Source organism: Cryptomeria japonica, chromosome 3, assembly GCF_030272615.1.
Source record: "Cryptomeria japonica chromosome 3, Sugi_1.0, whole genome shotgun sequence".
Lineage (NCBI taxonomy): Eukaryota > Viridiplantae > Streptophyta > Pinopsida > Cupressales > Cupressaceae > Cryptomeria > Cryptomeria japonica.
Genome location: NC_081407.1, coordinates 34,046,075 through 34,062,252, shown reverse-complemented (window position 1 = coordinate 34,062,252; position 16,178 = coordinate 34,046,075). Strand labels below are relative to the sequence as shown.

General features: G+C 37.2%; 1 protein-coding gene across 1 annotated transcript; it reads left to right on the top strand.

Moving 5' to 3' along the window:
- Window positions 1–254: 254 nt before the first annotated feature.
- Window positions 255–4,672, top strand: LOC131046740 (purple acid phosphatase 15). Its single transcript, XM_057980529.2, has 7 exons — window positions 255–587; window positions 878–1,069; window positions 1,863–2,196; window positions 2,407–2,624; window positions 2,810–3,000; window positions 3,721–4,005; window positions 4,161–4,672. Exons 1-7 carry the CDS (start codon window positions 323–325, stop codon window positions 4,302–4,304), a joined length of 1,629 nt encoding a protein of 542 aa, XP_057836512.1. The 5' UTR covers window positions 255–322; the 3' UTR covers window positions 4,305–4,672.
- The last annotated feature ends 11,506 nt before the right edge of the window (window positions 4,673–16,178 follow it).

Sequence of the window (16,178 nt, the reverse complement as noted above, 5' to 3'; positions counted from 1 at the left end):
AAGCCTGTCGAATAAAGATTTGATTTAACATTTGAAAAAAACATGTTCCAAAGTCAGTAAGGAAAAGTAAAGCAAACCTAGGCTTTTTATCCCTTCTAAACAAAAAACAATTCCCCCGTCGCTTTCAAGTTTGAGGTACTTGTGCCTTTGAAGCAAGGTGTCCTTATCTGCTGGAGAATATTCCTAACAGAATGCTCTTCACGCTTCTCTATTTGCAGCATATTCCCACCATATTCCACCCTCTCACACCTTATAAACCAGAGTCTACACTCCCGTCGTACTGTGTACTACAGCTCTGTTTTTCTGTTACATTCCAAAATTCATGGCTGCTACGGTATTAGTACTAGGAGTAGTAGCTGTACTGCTCATCATCCCATCTCTTGAAGCGACGCCCATTCAGACGACGCTTGATGGGCCTTTCAAGCCCGTCACTGTTTCATTTCCTGAAGGCCACAGAGGAGCGCAGGCTTCGGAGGATTTGCCGCCGGATGATCCACGCGTACAGAGACATGTGACGGGAATTTTCCCTGAGCAGATTTCTGTGTCTCTGTCAACTCATGGTTCCGCCTGGATCTCCTGGATCACAGGTAATTGTAACAAGGTTGTTTTTTTGCAGTGTAAAAGTATGTTAGATTGCTCTGGAATCAATTGAAAGCTTGTTTTCTAAGGTGCTCTACATATTATTTGTATGTATGTATGTTTCAATTTAGCTTCGAAGGTGTTGTTGCTAGTGAATAACATGTTTTCTTTCGGTCTTAGATTTAGTGGCATTGGCAAAGAGAGTTTCAAGTTATGATTTTGCATTGAAGGTATTATTGCTAGTGAATAATGAGATCTTTTTGCTGTTAAATTTGATGGCATTTTTAAAATTGGGCAGGAGAGTTCCAAATTGGTGACGATGTGAAGCCCCTGGATGCTTCTAGCGTGGACAGTGTGGTGAAGTATGGCGATTCAGAGGACAATTTGTGTAATGAAGCATCTGGGTATTCATTGGTTTACAGCCAACTTTATCCCTTCGCTGGTTTGCAGAATTACACCTCTGGTATAATCCATCATGTTCGCCTTACAGGTAATTTTAGGCCATATCATTCTGGGTCACCTTTTTCAAAAGTTGTTCAAAAACTAGGTGTTATCGTTGGCTTCTAAAGTATATTATGCCTGAAATTTCCTCCAATGCTGTTATTTTCGGGAATCCGTCGTATTATGGTCTGGCTTTTATCACCCTCATGGAGATCCCCATTAAACTCATGCTGTTTATATAATATGTTAGCTCATGTTGTTTACTAGCGTAATAGCTCAACATCTTCTAAAAATTCCAACTTCAGCATCCTTAAGACACTCTTTTACATTAACACCCCTATATTCATTGGTACACTGGGACATATATTTTGAAGCTGTTTTTGTCATTTTACCAGGGTTTCTGTATTTATCGGTTTACAGGGCCAAATATTTTGAATGTATTTTTGTCATTTTTATTACGTCTTCCAAGAGATCCCCATGAAACTTAGTTGTAAGCTTACCAGAGGTTTTTAACACTTTCTCAGTGGGAACATCTTTTACATTAGTACCCCTATTCATACCAGTATAGAAATATTACCTCTATGATTGCACCCCATTTGTACCACCATCTTTGGGTGACCCTATCAGACATTCATAGATGCCAGTAAATTATGTATCTTCCATCAATGTGTATGCATATGAATTCGCACACATTGACTTCTGGTTAGCAGAGCCTTTTATGGTGTGCACTGGAGCCTGTTTACTGTTGTTTAGTGGCTGCAGTCATGGGTTTATTTTTGTATAGCTTTTTTGTACTGCTACACAGGCATGCCCTTAATCTGATGTTTAGTGGGCTTTTCCAGGGCTGAAGGCCAGTACAAGGTACTATTACAAATGCGGGGATCCCTATCAAAGTGCCATGAGCAGGGTTCTGAGCTTCAAGACCATGCCAGCCCCGGGACCCAAGATGTTTCCTGATCGAATCGCCATTGTGGGTGACCTCGGCCTGACATACAATACTACATCCACTATAGATCACCTCAGCAGAAATGATCCTGATCTAATTTTACTTGTTGGGGATGTCACCTATGCAAATCTGTATCTGACCAACGGCACTGGTTCTGACTGCTACTCTTGTTCTTTTCCAGACAGTCCCATCCATGAGACGCACCAACCTCGCTGGGATTATTGGGGAAGGTAGGTATGCTCTGATTTCGTCACCATTTTTTTCTTTAACATTAGTGAATTGCCATGGCTATTTAAATTTTCCTTAACCCAATAGAAGCATGGCCTTAAGATTCAAAATACTATGTCTTTGATCAGTTCCATGTGCCCTTCTTACTCCATGATGTTCTATATTCCTTATTTTGATGTTGTGTTCTGGTTCTGAATTTGGGATTTCAACAGGTTCATGGAGCCCCTGATTTCTCGAGTTCCTATTATGGTGGTGGAGGGTAATCATGAAATTGAAGAACAGGTGGAGCATAAAATGTTTACAGCTTACCAGTCCAGATTTGCATTTCCAAGTGAAGAGAGCGGATCTAGAAGCCCTTTCTATTATTCATTTGATGCTGGAGGCATCCATTTTGTCATGATTGGAGGATACATAGATTACAATAAGACAGGTAGGACAATTGTTTAAAACCTGTGTTTAGTTATTACATCATACAAGAGGAGGATGGTTTTTCTTTGGAAAAAATTGAACCGATTTGATCTGCTGCAGTGATAAAAAGCATATGGTGCTTAATATCAAGGGTTTACTGATACTCTATGTTGTTTTATTAATTTAAATGATTTGTTTTGTTTACAGGGGAACAATACAGATGGTTGGAGCATGATTTAGCAAATGTTGATAGGAGTGTAACTCCCTGGCTTGTGGCTACTTGGCATCCACCTTGGTACAGCAGTTACAAAGCTCATTATCGTGAAGCTGATTGCATGCGACAGGAAATGGAAGAGCTTCTTTACAAACATGGTGTTGATGTTGTATTCAATGGCCACGTAAGTGAAATCTTTGCTATATGCCGTGTTCAATGTAAAATGTGCTTAGACACCTTAATCATTAAAACCCAGTTCAATGTAAAATGTGCTTAGACACCTTAACCATTAAAACCCTGTACTACTTTTGAGCTACTGGTCTGCTGTCACTTAGCTATTTGACCTCTTGAGACTCCTCCTGTTAAATGTATGGATTGTTATCCTTGATCCTTATGAATGTTAGCTTTGATGGAATGAAAACCAAAATGTTTAGAGATTCAGACCAAGGACCAACCTCCCTGAAAGTCGGGTACTTTACCACCAAGCGACTTGTCTTACATATGATCATTGTTGCTTGATACGGATTTTCATTTCTTACACTTTACCCTTAAGCCAAACTCTGCTTTGAATGCACACCTGTAAGTATTGGCTATGCTTGGATGATGGAAAAACGAATCAATATTCCAAGGATTTCAAACTAAAGATAGATCACCCTCTTACCAGTTGACTTTGCAATGTCTGAGCTACTTATGCCTTCGGCCGCACATCCTTGGTTATTTCCTAGCCAAGACTGGCTTTGATACAATTTTATAAGAGCTGGACAATTAAGGAATCAAACCAAGGATCTGTAGTCAAACAGTAGTATAACTTTGGTCGGTTTCATTTTCATATACTTGTAGCATAACTATATAATCTAATCTGCATGACTTGGGCTGATTATGAAGTTCTGTATGTTGCTTGCAGGTTCATGCTTATGAGAGATCAAACCGAGTTTTCAATTACACATTGGATCCATGTGCCCCTCTACACATAACTGTTGGAGATGGTGGTAATAGGGAAAAAATGGCCGTACTTCATGCTGATGAACCAGGAAACTGCCCTAAACCTTCTTCCACACCATACACCTTTATGGGAGGTCTATGTGCCTATAATTTTACATCTGGTCCAGCAGCTGGGAAATTTTGTTGGGATAGGCAACCTGACTTTAGTGCATACAGAGAGAGCAGTTTTGGGCATGGAATTCTCGAGGTAAATGTCCATATACCTTTTAAGGATTTTTTGTTGATTGACATGAAAAGTTGAAGCAACTGAACTGAGACATATTTCAATATGTTTTATACAGATTTACCACATCTGAATTTATAATTTTATAGTGAAATATATTGTATTGTTTTTATATCCAGGTGAAAAATGAAACTCATGCACTGTGGACTTGGCATCGAAATCAAGATGCTTACAACAGCAAGGGGGATCAGATATATATTGTGAGGCAGCCAGGTGTTTGTTCAAACCAACCCAAGGTGATGGCAAACATTGCCACGTTATGAGATTGGAATGTCCTGAACGATTTCTTATGCCCATCTTTGAAAGTGCAAAACGGGTGATCTGATTCACAACATGCTTGATTGCTTGACTATTTGTGTGGATCTCTGTCAAGGAATCAATTTTGCCCTTTTGGCTTTGGGTTTTTATATGAAGCGAGCCTTTTTGAACGTACTGTATATTGTGATTGGTCTTCCAACGAGGCACATCTCAATCGCCCCAATTTTTTGACTGTATGCAGTGAAAATATACAATTGCACGGTGCAAGATACCATTCTTCCTAGCAATTGCGAGGAAGACAAAAAATGAACTGTATATTTTATTATAAAATTAGAATCATATGAATCTATTGATCTTGAAAAGTTCTTCTTTTTATCTTTCTATATTTGGAGGCAATTCAGTCATTTATAAATTCTTAACTAAAAATTTTAAATAAATTGAAGTATACAAAGAAACCAGTGATCTAATGAATAAAACATGTTTTCCAAGAAGTTGAACAAAAACAATTAATGACAGAAGAATATGAAAACCCATTTTTTTTTTGGCCAAGTTGATATGAATTGTAGGGAGATGGCACATAAATGTTTTCTTGCAAACAGTGCTTCCCATGTGATGGAAACTATAATTAAGACCACTACAAAACAGCCATGTTTTTGTTTGGCTAAGCTAATATGAATTTAAGATTGATGTCATGTAAATGTTTTCTTAAAACTATAGATTAGTGCCATCCATGTGATGGAAACTTTAAACAAAACCATTACTAATTCGTCTGACACTATTTGCTGGAGTAGTGAGAATATACTTTCCCGTGAAATACTTTAGTTCTAAACCAGTTTGGAGGAAAGAGTGCACTAAGGGAAGAGGAGCCCGTAATTGGACATGTTATTTAGTTGGGTCTTCAATCCATACTTGGAGCTGCAGGAACCGACAGAGTTTGTGTATTTTGGGAGACTAGCATGCATTTATGTAATTGGAAAAGCAAATTTTCAGTCACAACATATTTTAAATGTAAATATACTTGAGCTGATCTTTGTGCTTTATTCACAAAGTTGTCTACACAAAGTGCATGTCTAATGACATGTTAGGTTAGTTTTCTCCAAGCAAATTAAGTGTTCTAAAAGCTACTGTGCACAAGACTTGAACCTCGGATAGCTGTTAATCACATCTGTTAAAAAATTAGTCAATATTCTTAAAATTGATGCTCCATGTACTCTCGCCTTGCTGGTTTTGTATAGGCCTTTTTATCTACTCCTTAATTCTTTAAGAAAAGAAAATACAGAAGGATAGTGGAGGGCACGGTGGTGGCAAGGGCTGCAGTTGTTTGAGGCTTGAGCAATTAGTTGGCGAGGATAGTACTGTGTAATTGATTGTTCTTTGTTGGGCCGTTAGTTTTTTTTGCTTTGTACCCTGTTTTGTGTCTAATAAATTTACCCCTTTTTGAAAAAAAAAGACTCTACCCTAGAGTGTCTCTCAATTACATCTCTAAGAAAATTACTCAATGTTCTTAAAATTGATTGCTTATTGTACTCAATCGCCTTGTTGGTTTCATATAGGCCTTTCAATCTACTCCTTCATTCTTCAAGAGAAGAAAATACAGGAGGATAGAAGAGGACACAATGGTGGCAAGGGGTGCAGTTATAGTTTTGATACTTACTCTTGTTCTAGGGCTGCTTGGTACTCGTCTTGTACAGGTATAAATTACATAAGTGGATTATTTTCTTTTGTAATAAAATAGTTGTTTTAGTTTGATGATGGAAATGTTGTGGGTGCAGAGATAATTTATTGTGGAAGACAGAAGGATGTATGGTGATTCAAGCAGAGATGAAAGAACAACTGGGGCAAGAGTGCCACAGAGGACCAGGACTATTGATTTAATAGCAACAAGTGGATTGAAGTAAGTTCTAGAGCAACAGAGAGGAGAGATTGTGTTGCTAAATTCTTGTAAACCTCAATTCTGGTTTCATCCATCATTTGGTGCTTCCACGGAATCAAACCTTGCTGGGCTCTTTGTAAGCTTGAATTCTACATCAGTCAGGTTTTGTCCAATCGTCAGCTTTTTCAGTTTAATTTTTCAATGCAAAGTTGTGTGCTTTGTGTGTTGCCATTATTGTTTGACAGTTGAATTGTTTCTGGGCTTTAAATGGGACCCATGGGTTTCGATCTGAAGCTTACATTCAATTTTGGTATTTAAATCTGCCGTTTTCAGCTAGAACTGGGTTCAAAGTCCATAGACATAAGACTTTGGCCTATGTTTTCTTGTAAAGCAGGGTCTACCGAGGTTTGCCGTAAGAGTGTCTTCTGAAATTGGTATTAAAATTAGAATACGAATGACCCATATACAAAAAGGAAAGTGGTATCGAATTTTACTTTTATGTGATGGGTCCAAGAATATAAGCATTGTTATGGTTCACATTTATTTTGATTGGAGTTCAAGCTTCAACTTGTATTCTAAGAATTAACTTATTTATTTATTTAATGAAAATCTGATAAGAAGATAGAGTTTGCAAATATTATGCATGTCAACTCGTCTACCTTAGAAACTCGCCTATTTTTCACACACTAATGATAACTGGAATGCAACTACAATAGAAGCATGTTTCATTAGAAACGATTTGGCTTGATGTTTAACACGTCTTTTGGTTGGAGTTGAAAAATGAACTCAACAGTTTGTTAATTTCTTATAACCTAGCTACAGATTAATTGCATAATAAATTCACATAATAGAAACTTTATTTGATTTATAACAATCAACACTCTGGGTTAATTAACAACAAATAACAACGGAAGCTAAAAAAATAAAAATAACAGAAGCCAATCACAAAAAGACAATAACACAAATATACCCAGGAAACCCAGTGTGGAACCTGCAAACTTTGGATCTTCTATTAAGCCTAACAACAAACTTTCTCTTCACAAATACAATATAAGTTTGCTACAATCTTACTTATATAGAGCCCAACTACTTTACTTAGCTTGCAAGAAAAGAATCTTTCTTTGTTTTCTTTGGCTTTAAATCATATATAAAATCACTCTTGGTTTTACTCAACCTCACAAACTTAGAAATATTCTTTTAAAAGAAAAAAAGAAAAAAAGAAAAAAAGAAAAAAAGTTGTTGCTAAATATCCAACTCGAGTTGCTTTAAAGCAACTCTAGTCCCTCTTAGCGAGGAAAATGTTCTGCACAACACCCAACTCATCCCTGAAGAATACAAACTTATTCTTTATCAAAGCCTTCGTCAGAATGTTTGCTATCTATTTGTCTGTAGGAATGTACTGGAGTTTCACTGTCCCCTTCTCCACACAATCTTTGATGAAGTGGTATTTGATCTCAATGTGCTTTGACTTGTCATGAAACACTGGATTCTAGAGAGTTTAATACAACTTTGATTATCACAATAAATGACTGTAAGATCTAGTTCCTGATCAAAGAGCTCAGCTAGAAGTTTCCGAAGCCAAATAGCCTCACATGTAGCCATATTGGCTGCCATATACTCGGCCTCAGCAGAACTCAGTGCAACTAACTTTTGTTTCCTGTTGTACCAAGAGACTACTCCTGATCCCAAACTGAAACTGTACCCTGAAGTGCTCTTCCTGTTAGCTGTATTGCCTGCCCAATTTGCATCAGTAAACCCCTTGAGCTTCACTCCATCCTGCTGAACATACTTCAACTCATAATCAACTGTGCCTCAAAGATACCTCAAAACATGCTTTGCAACTATCTAGTGCACACATTTAGGTTCTACCATAAACTGACTAAGTGAGTTCACTGCAAAACAAATGTCTGGCCTAGTTTTGACCAGATACATGAGAAAGCCTATCAACTATCTATATAAAGTTGGGTCCATTGCCTTTGAGTTAGAAGCATCAATCTTCTTCCAATTGGTCACAAGTGGTGTGGACATTGGCTTATAGTCCTCCATCCCGAATCGCTTCAGGATATCAATTGTATACTTCCCCTGTCCAAGGAAGATCTCTCCCTCTTTCTGCCACAAATCCAATCCCAAAAAGTAGTGCATCAAACCCAAGTCTTTCATCTCAAACTCTCCTGCAAGATCCCTCTTGCAATGTGCTATGAGCTCTTTTGACCTTGTAAGAAACAAGTCATCAACATATAATACCGATATGAGAAGCTCACCCTTCACCTGAACATAGTACAAGTTTGAATCAACCTCACTCTTGGTGAAACCCATATTTTGCAAGTAACCATCAATACGAGCATACCACGCTTTGGGACTCTGCTTGAGCCCATACAATGCTCTCTTCAACTTGCACACATGAGAATCCTTCCCATGCACTTCAAAACCCTCTAGTTGTTCTATGTAAATTTCTTCCTCAATCACTCCATTGAGGAAAGTTGTCTTCACATCCATTTGGTGAATCCTCCAACCCATTTGCACTGCTACATAAATGATAGCCCTTATGGATGAGTACCTAGCTGCTGGAGCAAAGGTCTCATCATAGTCGATCTCCTCCTTATGAGAAAACCCCTTAGCCACAAATCGAGCTTTGAACTTTTTCACACTACCATCTGCAGTGTGCTTAATCTTGTACAACCATCTTGACCCTACCACTGACTTGTTTTTAGGTCATGGCACTACCTCCCACACGCTATTCTTCATGATAGAAGAATACTCTTCCACCATGGAATCCCTCCAAACCTGATGCTTGGATGCCTCCTGAAAGCTCGAAGGCTCCACCTCAATCAGTTTACTCATAAGTTCCGTATAATCAGAAAAATGTTTGGGAGCCTTTATCTATTTGACTGGATCTTTAGGATCACCAACATACTCCTGAGCCTCTCTTAGTGTTTTCTCAACCACCCTATTTCTCCTCCTCCTTGTGATAGGAGTCTAAGGCTGAGGAATCATCTATTCCTCTCCTTGATTAACTTGCTCGACCTGCGTGCTCTGCTCTCCAGCTTGCGTTATTGAAGTCTGAGCAATATGTGTAGCCTCAAACTTAGGTGCTTTCTCCTCCTCTAGAACCTCTACCAAACTAATAGACTTCTAAAGAGCCCTTCCCTCCTCAAACTTCACATCTTTGCGAACAATTGTTTTCCTGGAGGGCAAGAATGTAAATCCGATAGGCCCTAGAAGTTTCACTGTATCCCATAAGGATACCCTTCTCTGCAGTTGGTTCCAACTTGGTTCTCTTCTCCATGGGAATATGAGAATACACAAGGCATCCAAAGATGTGAATGTGCCCCAAATCTGGTTTCTTCCCTGTGGACATCTCTTCTGGAGTTAATTTGCCCAGCACTTTGTGTGGACTCCTATTTTGCAAATACACAACTGTATTGCAAACTCTCGCCCATAAAAACCAAGGCAAATCTTGATCATGAAACATGGCCTTTGTTGCACCAACTATAGCCCTATTTTTCCGTTGAACAACCCCATTTTATTGAGGGTTGTACGGAACTGTCAACTCTTTCTTGATACCTTCTCGAGCACAAAAATCTTTGAAGGCATTCGAGGTATATTGGCCTCCATTATCAGACCTCAGTATCTTGATCTTCGTTCATGTTTGGTTCTCCACGAGAGCCTTAAACTCTTTGAATCTATTGAAGACTTTATCTTTATTCTTCATGAAATATATCCACGTCTTCTTGGAGAAATCATCAATGAAGGTAACATAATACTCATACCCACTCAAGGATCCTGTTGACATGGGGCCACATACATTTGAGTGTATGAGATCCAAGAGCACTGCTTGGAAAATTGGTCTTGGCATATTTCCCAAGAGCACATCCCTTCGAGCTTCAACTCAAGAAGCCCCGTCACTATTTCTTTGAGCACATTAAGTGCTCCATGGTGAAGATGTGTCATCCTCCTATGTCACAATTCTCCAAGCTCTCTGCTGTTACTCACCAATGCATGTGCTGGCTCAAAGTGTAACCGAAACAAGCTACCATGCTTAACTCCAATCACTTTTGCTACCTTAGAATTCTTAGGACGAATATAGACTTTGTCCTCTTCAAAGATCACAATGTAACCCTTGTCCTCCAAAGTAGAAACAAAGATTAAATTCTTTTTATGCCAGGAACATACAACACGTCCTCCACAAAAAAAGGTTTGCTAGACTCCCTCTGAAACTTGATTGTGCCAACACCAGTTGCATGGTACTTGGCATTGTCTCCAAGCTCAATACAAAAATCCAACTTCTTCTCCTCCAACTTGGTGAAATATTCTTTGACTCTCGTCATGTGGTAGGAAGCCCCATTATCAATATACCAAATATTGTTGGCAAATGAACTTGAGAGATAGGCAATGAGTGAGAACTCATTGTCAAACTGTGTTGCAAACTCTTCCACCTCTACAGTAGCTGCAGCTTGCTTTTTTTGCTTGCCCTTGTTTTTTTTATTCGGGCATTGGCTAGCATGGTGACCCATCTGATGACAACAAAAACACTTTATCTTGCTCAGATCTTTCTTCTTCCCATCCTTGAAGAAGATCCTTCAGTTTGCCCTTTACTAAATTTTTGTTTACCCTTGCTTGCAAGAGCAAGATTTTCTTCATCCTCAATCTTCTTTGTCTAGCCTCCTCGATGACCACTTTCATGGATCTCCTCCTGGATGAAATCATCCCAAAGCCTTTCCCAGTCAGGTAGGCGATCTCGATCGACAATGCATTTGACAAACACTTCCCAGTGCTTTGAAAATCCATTCAGGGCTATCCGCACGAGCTAATCTTCAACAATGGTTTCTCCACCAACAGCCAACTCATCCCTAACCTGTGTCAATTTGGACAGGTAAGAGGTCACGCTCTCGCCCTTGGACATATTGGAGTTATGCATTTTGTCTTTGAGCATCATCTTACAACTTTGATAGTCACTCTGATGTAGTTTTGTGAGCGTATCCCACATTTTCTTGGCAGTGTCTTTCCCAGATAGATGAGGAATCAAATGATCTTTCACCCTGTCAAGGATAATCCTCAGAGCTTTGGCCTCCTTGATTTCATGCGAATCTAGGGCAATAGGATCATTTGCTGGTGGAGTCACTTCTGTACTAGCATAGATCCATAACCTGTTCTCCTTGAGAATAGATGTAATTCGAACCTTCCATTGTAAGAAGTTAGAAGCACCCTCAAACCCGTCTTCATATCGAACACTGGTTGCCATAGCAACAAAAGAAATTGGAGATGAAAATCTGATTTTTTTTTCTTCTGAAATCTATGTCAAATCTTGGCTTTGTATTTAGAGTTTAGAGCTCTGATACCATGTTAATTTCTTATAACCCAACTACAGATCAATTGCACAATAAATTCACAGAATATACTCTATCTGATTTATAACAATCAATACTCTGGGTTAATTAACAACAAATAATAGTGGAAGCAGAAAAAGAAAAGAAAAAAGAAGCCAATCACAAAAATACAATAACACAGATATACCCAGGAAACCCCAGTGTGGGGAAAAACATGCAAACTTTGGATCTTCTATTCAACCTAACAACAAACTCTCTTAAAAAATACAAGTTTGCTACAACAATCTTAGAGCCCAACTGCTTTACTTAGCTTGCAAGAAAAGAATCTTTCTTTGCTTTCTTTGGCTTTAAATCATATATAAAATCACTCTTGGTTTTACTCAACCTCACAAACTTAGAAATATTATTTTAAAGGAAAAAAAAGAGGTGTTGCTAAATATCCAACTCAAGCTGCTTTAAAGAAACTCCACTCCACCTTCCGAGCTAAACAAAAATCAACACGGTTTCAACTCACCATCTAAGAATTAACATTTACATTTCACTGAAAATCTCATATAGAAAGAGAAATTGTGAATATGTAATGCAAATCTACTATCTTCAATCGTTGTTCATCTTTCACACGATGATTTTCACTCGAATGCAAGAACAATATAAGCATGTAGGAAAGCACATAGTAGATCATATCAAGTTTCATTAGAAAACATAATACCATCATTTCTTAACATAGACACATTGATGTTTCTGAGGCACATAAAAGTTACGTTGAATCAGAGACATTGTGAATGATAAATTCACATATTCATGAAGTACTTAAACTTAACAACATAAGACTTCACCACAGAAATGGTCTGCTGAAGTAATTACCATGTAACATGATGCTTCACCATTATGCAAAACCTCAATGCAGTCTACCTCTTTATACAAAACTAATAATACCTTATACAAGCCCTAACACAACACCCAAAAGATGGAAAAAAGAAAAAAATATTTATCTACAGGAATTCATTCAAATTCCTCATAATGATGCTATTAGGGATTTCTGTGAATGTATTCAAACTATTGGTCACTGTGCAATCTTTGTCATCATATTGGGTTAATTTACACAAACTCTTGGCTCCCCAATAAGAATAATTTTTTTAACATCCATGAGACCAAACATAGTTTACGGGACAGCCTGATCAAACCAACTTCTGCAATTCGATCCTTTTCCTATGCAAGGTGATGGTGAGCCCCCCAAACTTCTCAATGGTCTCCTCACTATTTAAATTATACAAGGATCCAACTGTCAAGATATTTATGTACTTGTCCCTGTTGTCCTTGAAGGCACCACACTCTAAAATGAAATGTTTTTTTGTTTCCACTTTTTTGGGAGTGCAAAAAATACACTCTTTCTTCCCAAGTTTCTTTTGGTCTTTTCCAATGTCCAGCTTCACAACGAAGTTGATGAGAGTTATTTCTTAACTAGGCAATAAGAATTTTGGCTTTCCACGAAATATTAGCCCCTATGTGAGCATTTCGATGATAATCAAAAGTGGGATTGAAATGATTGATACTATATTTTGGCTTGTAGAATTTACCCATAACAAAAGTCTTTGTCTTTTTACTATTTGTGCGGCAGGTATTCAAGTTGATATTCTATTTACTCATCCATTTGTTGCTTTGTTGCATCCAAATCTTTTTTCTTTCGCACCACATGCCATTGAAAATGACTCCATCTACCTCCTTTCATTTGCTCGATTCTTTCTAAATACTTTATGAGACGTTTGAACATGAGCAACCCAAGTTTCACTCAACATGATATCATTAGGAACTACACTTTTAATTTTGAACATACTCGTGATTAAACATTTTGAATTTGCTCAATTCGCTCCCATTGTGAATTTGAGGTATTGTTGGCCCACAATTCACATCCATAAAGTACAACCTTCAACACTAAAAGTCCAAAAAGAGTTTGGATAGTTTTCTAATCCCACAACTCTACCTTTCTACATCTATTTTGAAGAGCATAAAACATTTTCCAACCCCCTAAAGTTCTCTTCTTTCTGCAACCTTCCCAACTTAGATTTTTGCTAAGTCAATCTAATATACTTGTAATATATAACTTATTCAAGAATACTACCTTTAAAGTAGAACTTATGCTAGTTTTGTTTTCTTCTATTAAATGAAACCATGAATTTTGTCTTGCTATATTGACTTGCATCCCCACCACTCTATAATAATGCTTAAGGGTATATAAGAGTTTTTGCAAACCAAGAGTTGATTTAGCAATTGGAATGAGGTCATCCACATAAAGAAGCCTTATCACAAACTCATCCAAGTGGATGCAATTCCCATTTTGCAAATTTAACCACTCTTTGAACTTCCTAAAATATAAGTCAAAAAGTGTAGAGGATAGGGGCCACCCTTGCTTGACCCTAATATCACTCTTAAAACTTTCCAAAATGTCAGCTGAGGTACTAATTTTGCCTTTAAACTCCTCATAGAGCCTATGGACAATTGCTCTAAGATGCATAGGAATCTTAAGTTCTTCCATTTTGTGCTAAAGTTTATCCCTAGGGATTGTGTCAAAAGTCTTTTCAAAACCAACAAAACAACAAAAGACTTCTTTATTTTTCTCCCTATTTCTTAGACACAAGTTATTTCATTATATTACTCTTAGTAATAAAAAGTTACTCTCTCTAATCTAAAAGAGTGTCTTTATTTCTATAATCGCTTTCCCTTATTGGAACCTATCTTATCTAAGCTAAGGATTTTAGAAAAACATTACAACTTTCCTATTATTAGCTATTTCAATCATTAGACATTTTATGTTACTTGATTCAAAATCCATGATAAATAATATAAATTACCTTAAAAATTTCATGTCCAAAATTAGTCTTTATATGCAATTAAGTTAGGTTATCTATCCCAACAAATTTTTATAACAATCGAGCTGCACATAAAACTTTAGGCACAAAAGCCTTCCATAAAGTTATCATAATGAAGGAAGGTTTATGATAGTTGTTAGAAGCCTCCCATAAAAGGTATCAATATGAAGGTTTAGGATATTTGTCTGGATGATCAATATGAGGTATAGTCATCTTTTCTTCATTACCACAATCTCTAACCATTATATAAACATTCACACATGGGTCCAACATTTATTTAAGGACTTCATTTGATCTCTCAAAATTAAGAAGTTGGAAAATACAATCATAATTAATCAAACTCATGTCATTTGTATTATATAGATATTCAATGAGCATGTTTTAAGTAAAGGAAACATGAGGAATATAGAAATATCATTGCATTATGTTACCCTACCTTTTGCTTAGAATACAAAGCCCTCACCTTTTTCAAAATGATTTGTGCCTGGAAAGAGTCATTTAGTCTTTGCTTTTGCCACAATTTTATCCCCGAGTGCCTTTGTTTAAGTTCTTGAAAGCTCTCTAAGTATTTCAAACAAATTAGTTTTTTTATACTTATTAGAAATTCCCCTTTGTTAAAGATTCTAGGTCTAAATGGAACTCTATTGTCAAAAGTTATTGGTCCTTCTAGAACTCACTTATCAGAGGTTATTGGGTTCTTCTTCACAAAGTTCTCAATATTTTTAATCATCAAGAGGATGAATATATAGTTCCAAAAACCACAAGAAATTATAATAAGTTCTTGTTCCTTTCTTAGTCCTTGACCTCAACAAAATCATATAAGGAAAGAGAAGAGAAGGATCAAAGGGTTCATTAGTTTTTGGAACCACCAAAAGCTCCAATTAGTTCCTAGAATAGGTTTGGTTCTTGACAAGGCTATATGATCTGATAAGGGTATTAAAGAGATGATTCTTTGTTCTCTATTTACATAAAAATCTCAACAATAAGGATTCATCAAGGAGAAGTAGAGAAAACAAAGGATCAATGAATCACTTTGACACTTAAATGAACCTGGGAAAGGAAAGGAGCATGTTTACCTCCTACAAAATGTAAAAGGGAAAGGTCACGATGTTATAAATTTCTCTTTCCTTTCATTTGGAACAATACTAATACCTAGAGCGAAGGAGCCAAGATTCTTGCATGCCCAACCTACTTGCAACCATTTCAAATAAACTCCCAACTCCTTCATGTTGAATATTCTAATGCACAAGACAACTGAGAGGGGGTGTGGGGTGAATTAGTTGTATAAAATCTTATCTCTTTTTTAAATCAAATATGCAATAACTTAACTGTAAGACATTATTCACTGAAAAATGAGCATGAAAGATCACGAGAAATCAGAGCACGCCATATGTAATGAAACACTAGATTTTACATGGAAAAATCTATTAGGGGAAAAACTATAGAGAAGCTATTCTCGATATATGAACACTTGTTAGGGTGACATGTGTTAAGATGATTTTTACAAAGAAAGGCTCACTGCCAGAGGGTTCACCACCTAAGAGAAAGAAAGAGAGGCTCAGTGATAGAGGGCTCACTGCTAGAATGAAGAAGAATAAAAGAGAAAGAATCCACCATTGATGCACTTATGCAATTGTAAGATCTGTAGATACCTTTGGCTCATTGCTTTTGGTAACTAGCACATGAAAGTTCACACTACTCAACACTTTTCACCAACTCAAACACTAGTCATCAAACAGTTAGGAAGATAGATCCTGTTTCACACACTTTTATTTCATTTCACTTTCTTTCACATACTCATTCATACACAAT

What these genes read in the sequence shown, in the direction of transcription:
- LOC131046740 (XM_057980529.2), top strand. Translation starts at nt 323, where the DNA reads ATGGCTGCTACGGTATTAGTACTAGGAGTAGTAGCTGTACTGCTCATC. An exon ending in CCATCATGTTCGCCTTACAG is followed by an intron (nt 1,070 to 1,862) that starts GTAATTTTAGGC and finishes GGGCTTTTCCAG; the next exon opens with GGCTGAAGGCCAGTACAAGG. An exon ending in ATGTTGTATTCAATGGCCAC is followed by an intron (nt 3,001 to 3,720) that starts GTAAGTGAAATC and finishes TGTTGCTTGCAG; the next exon opens with GTTCATGCTTATGAGAGATC.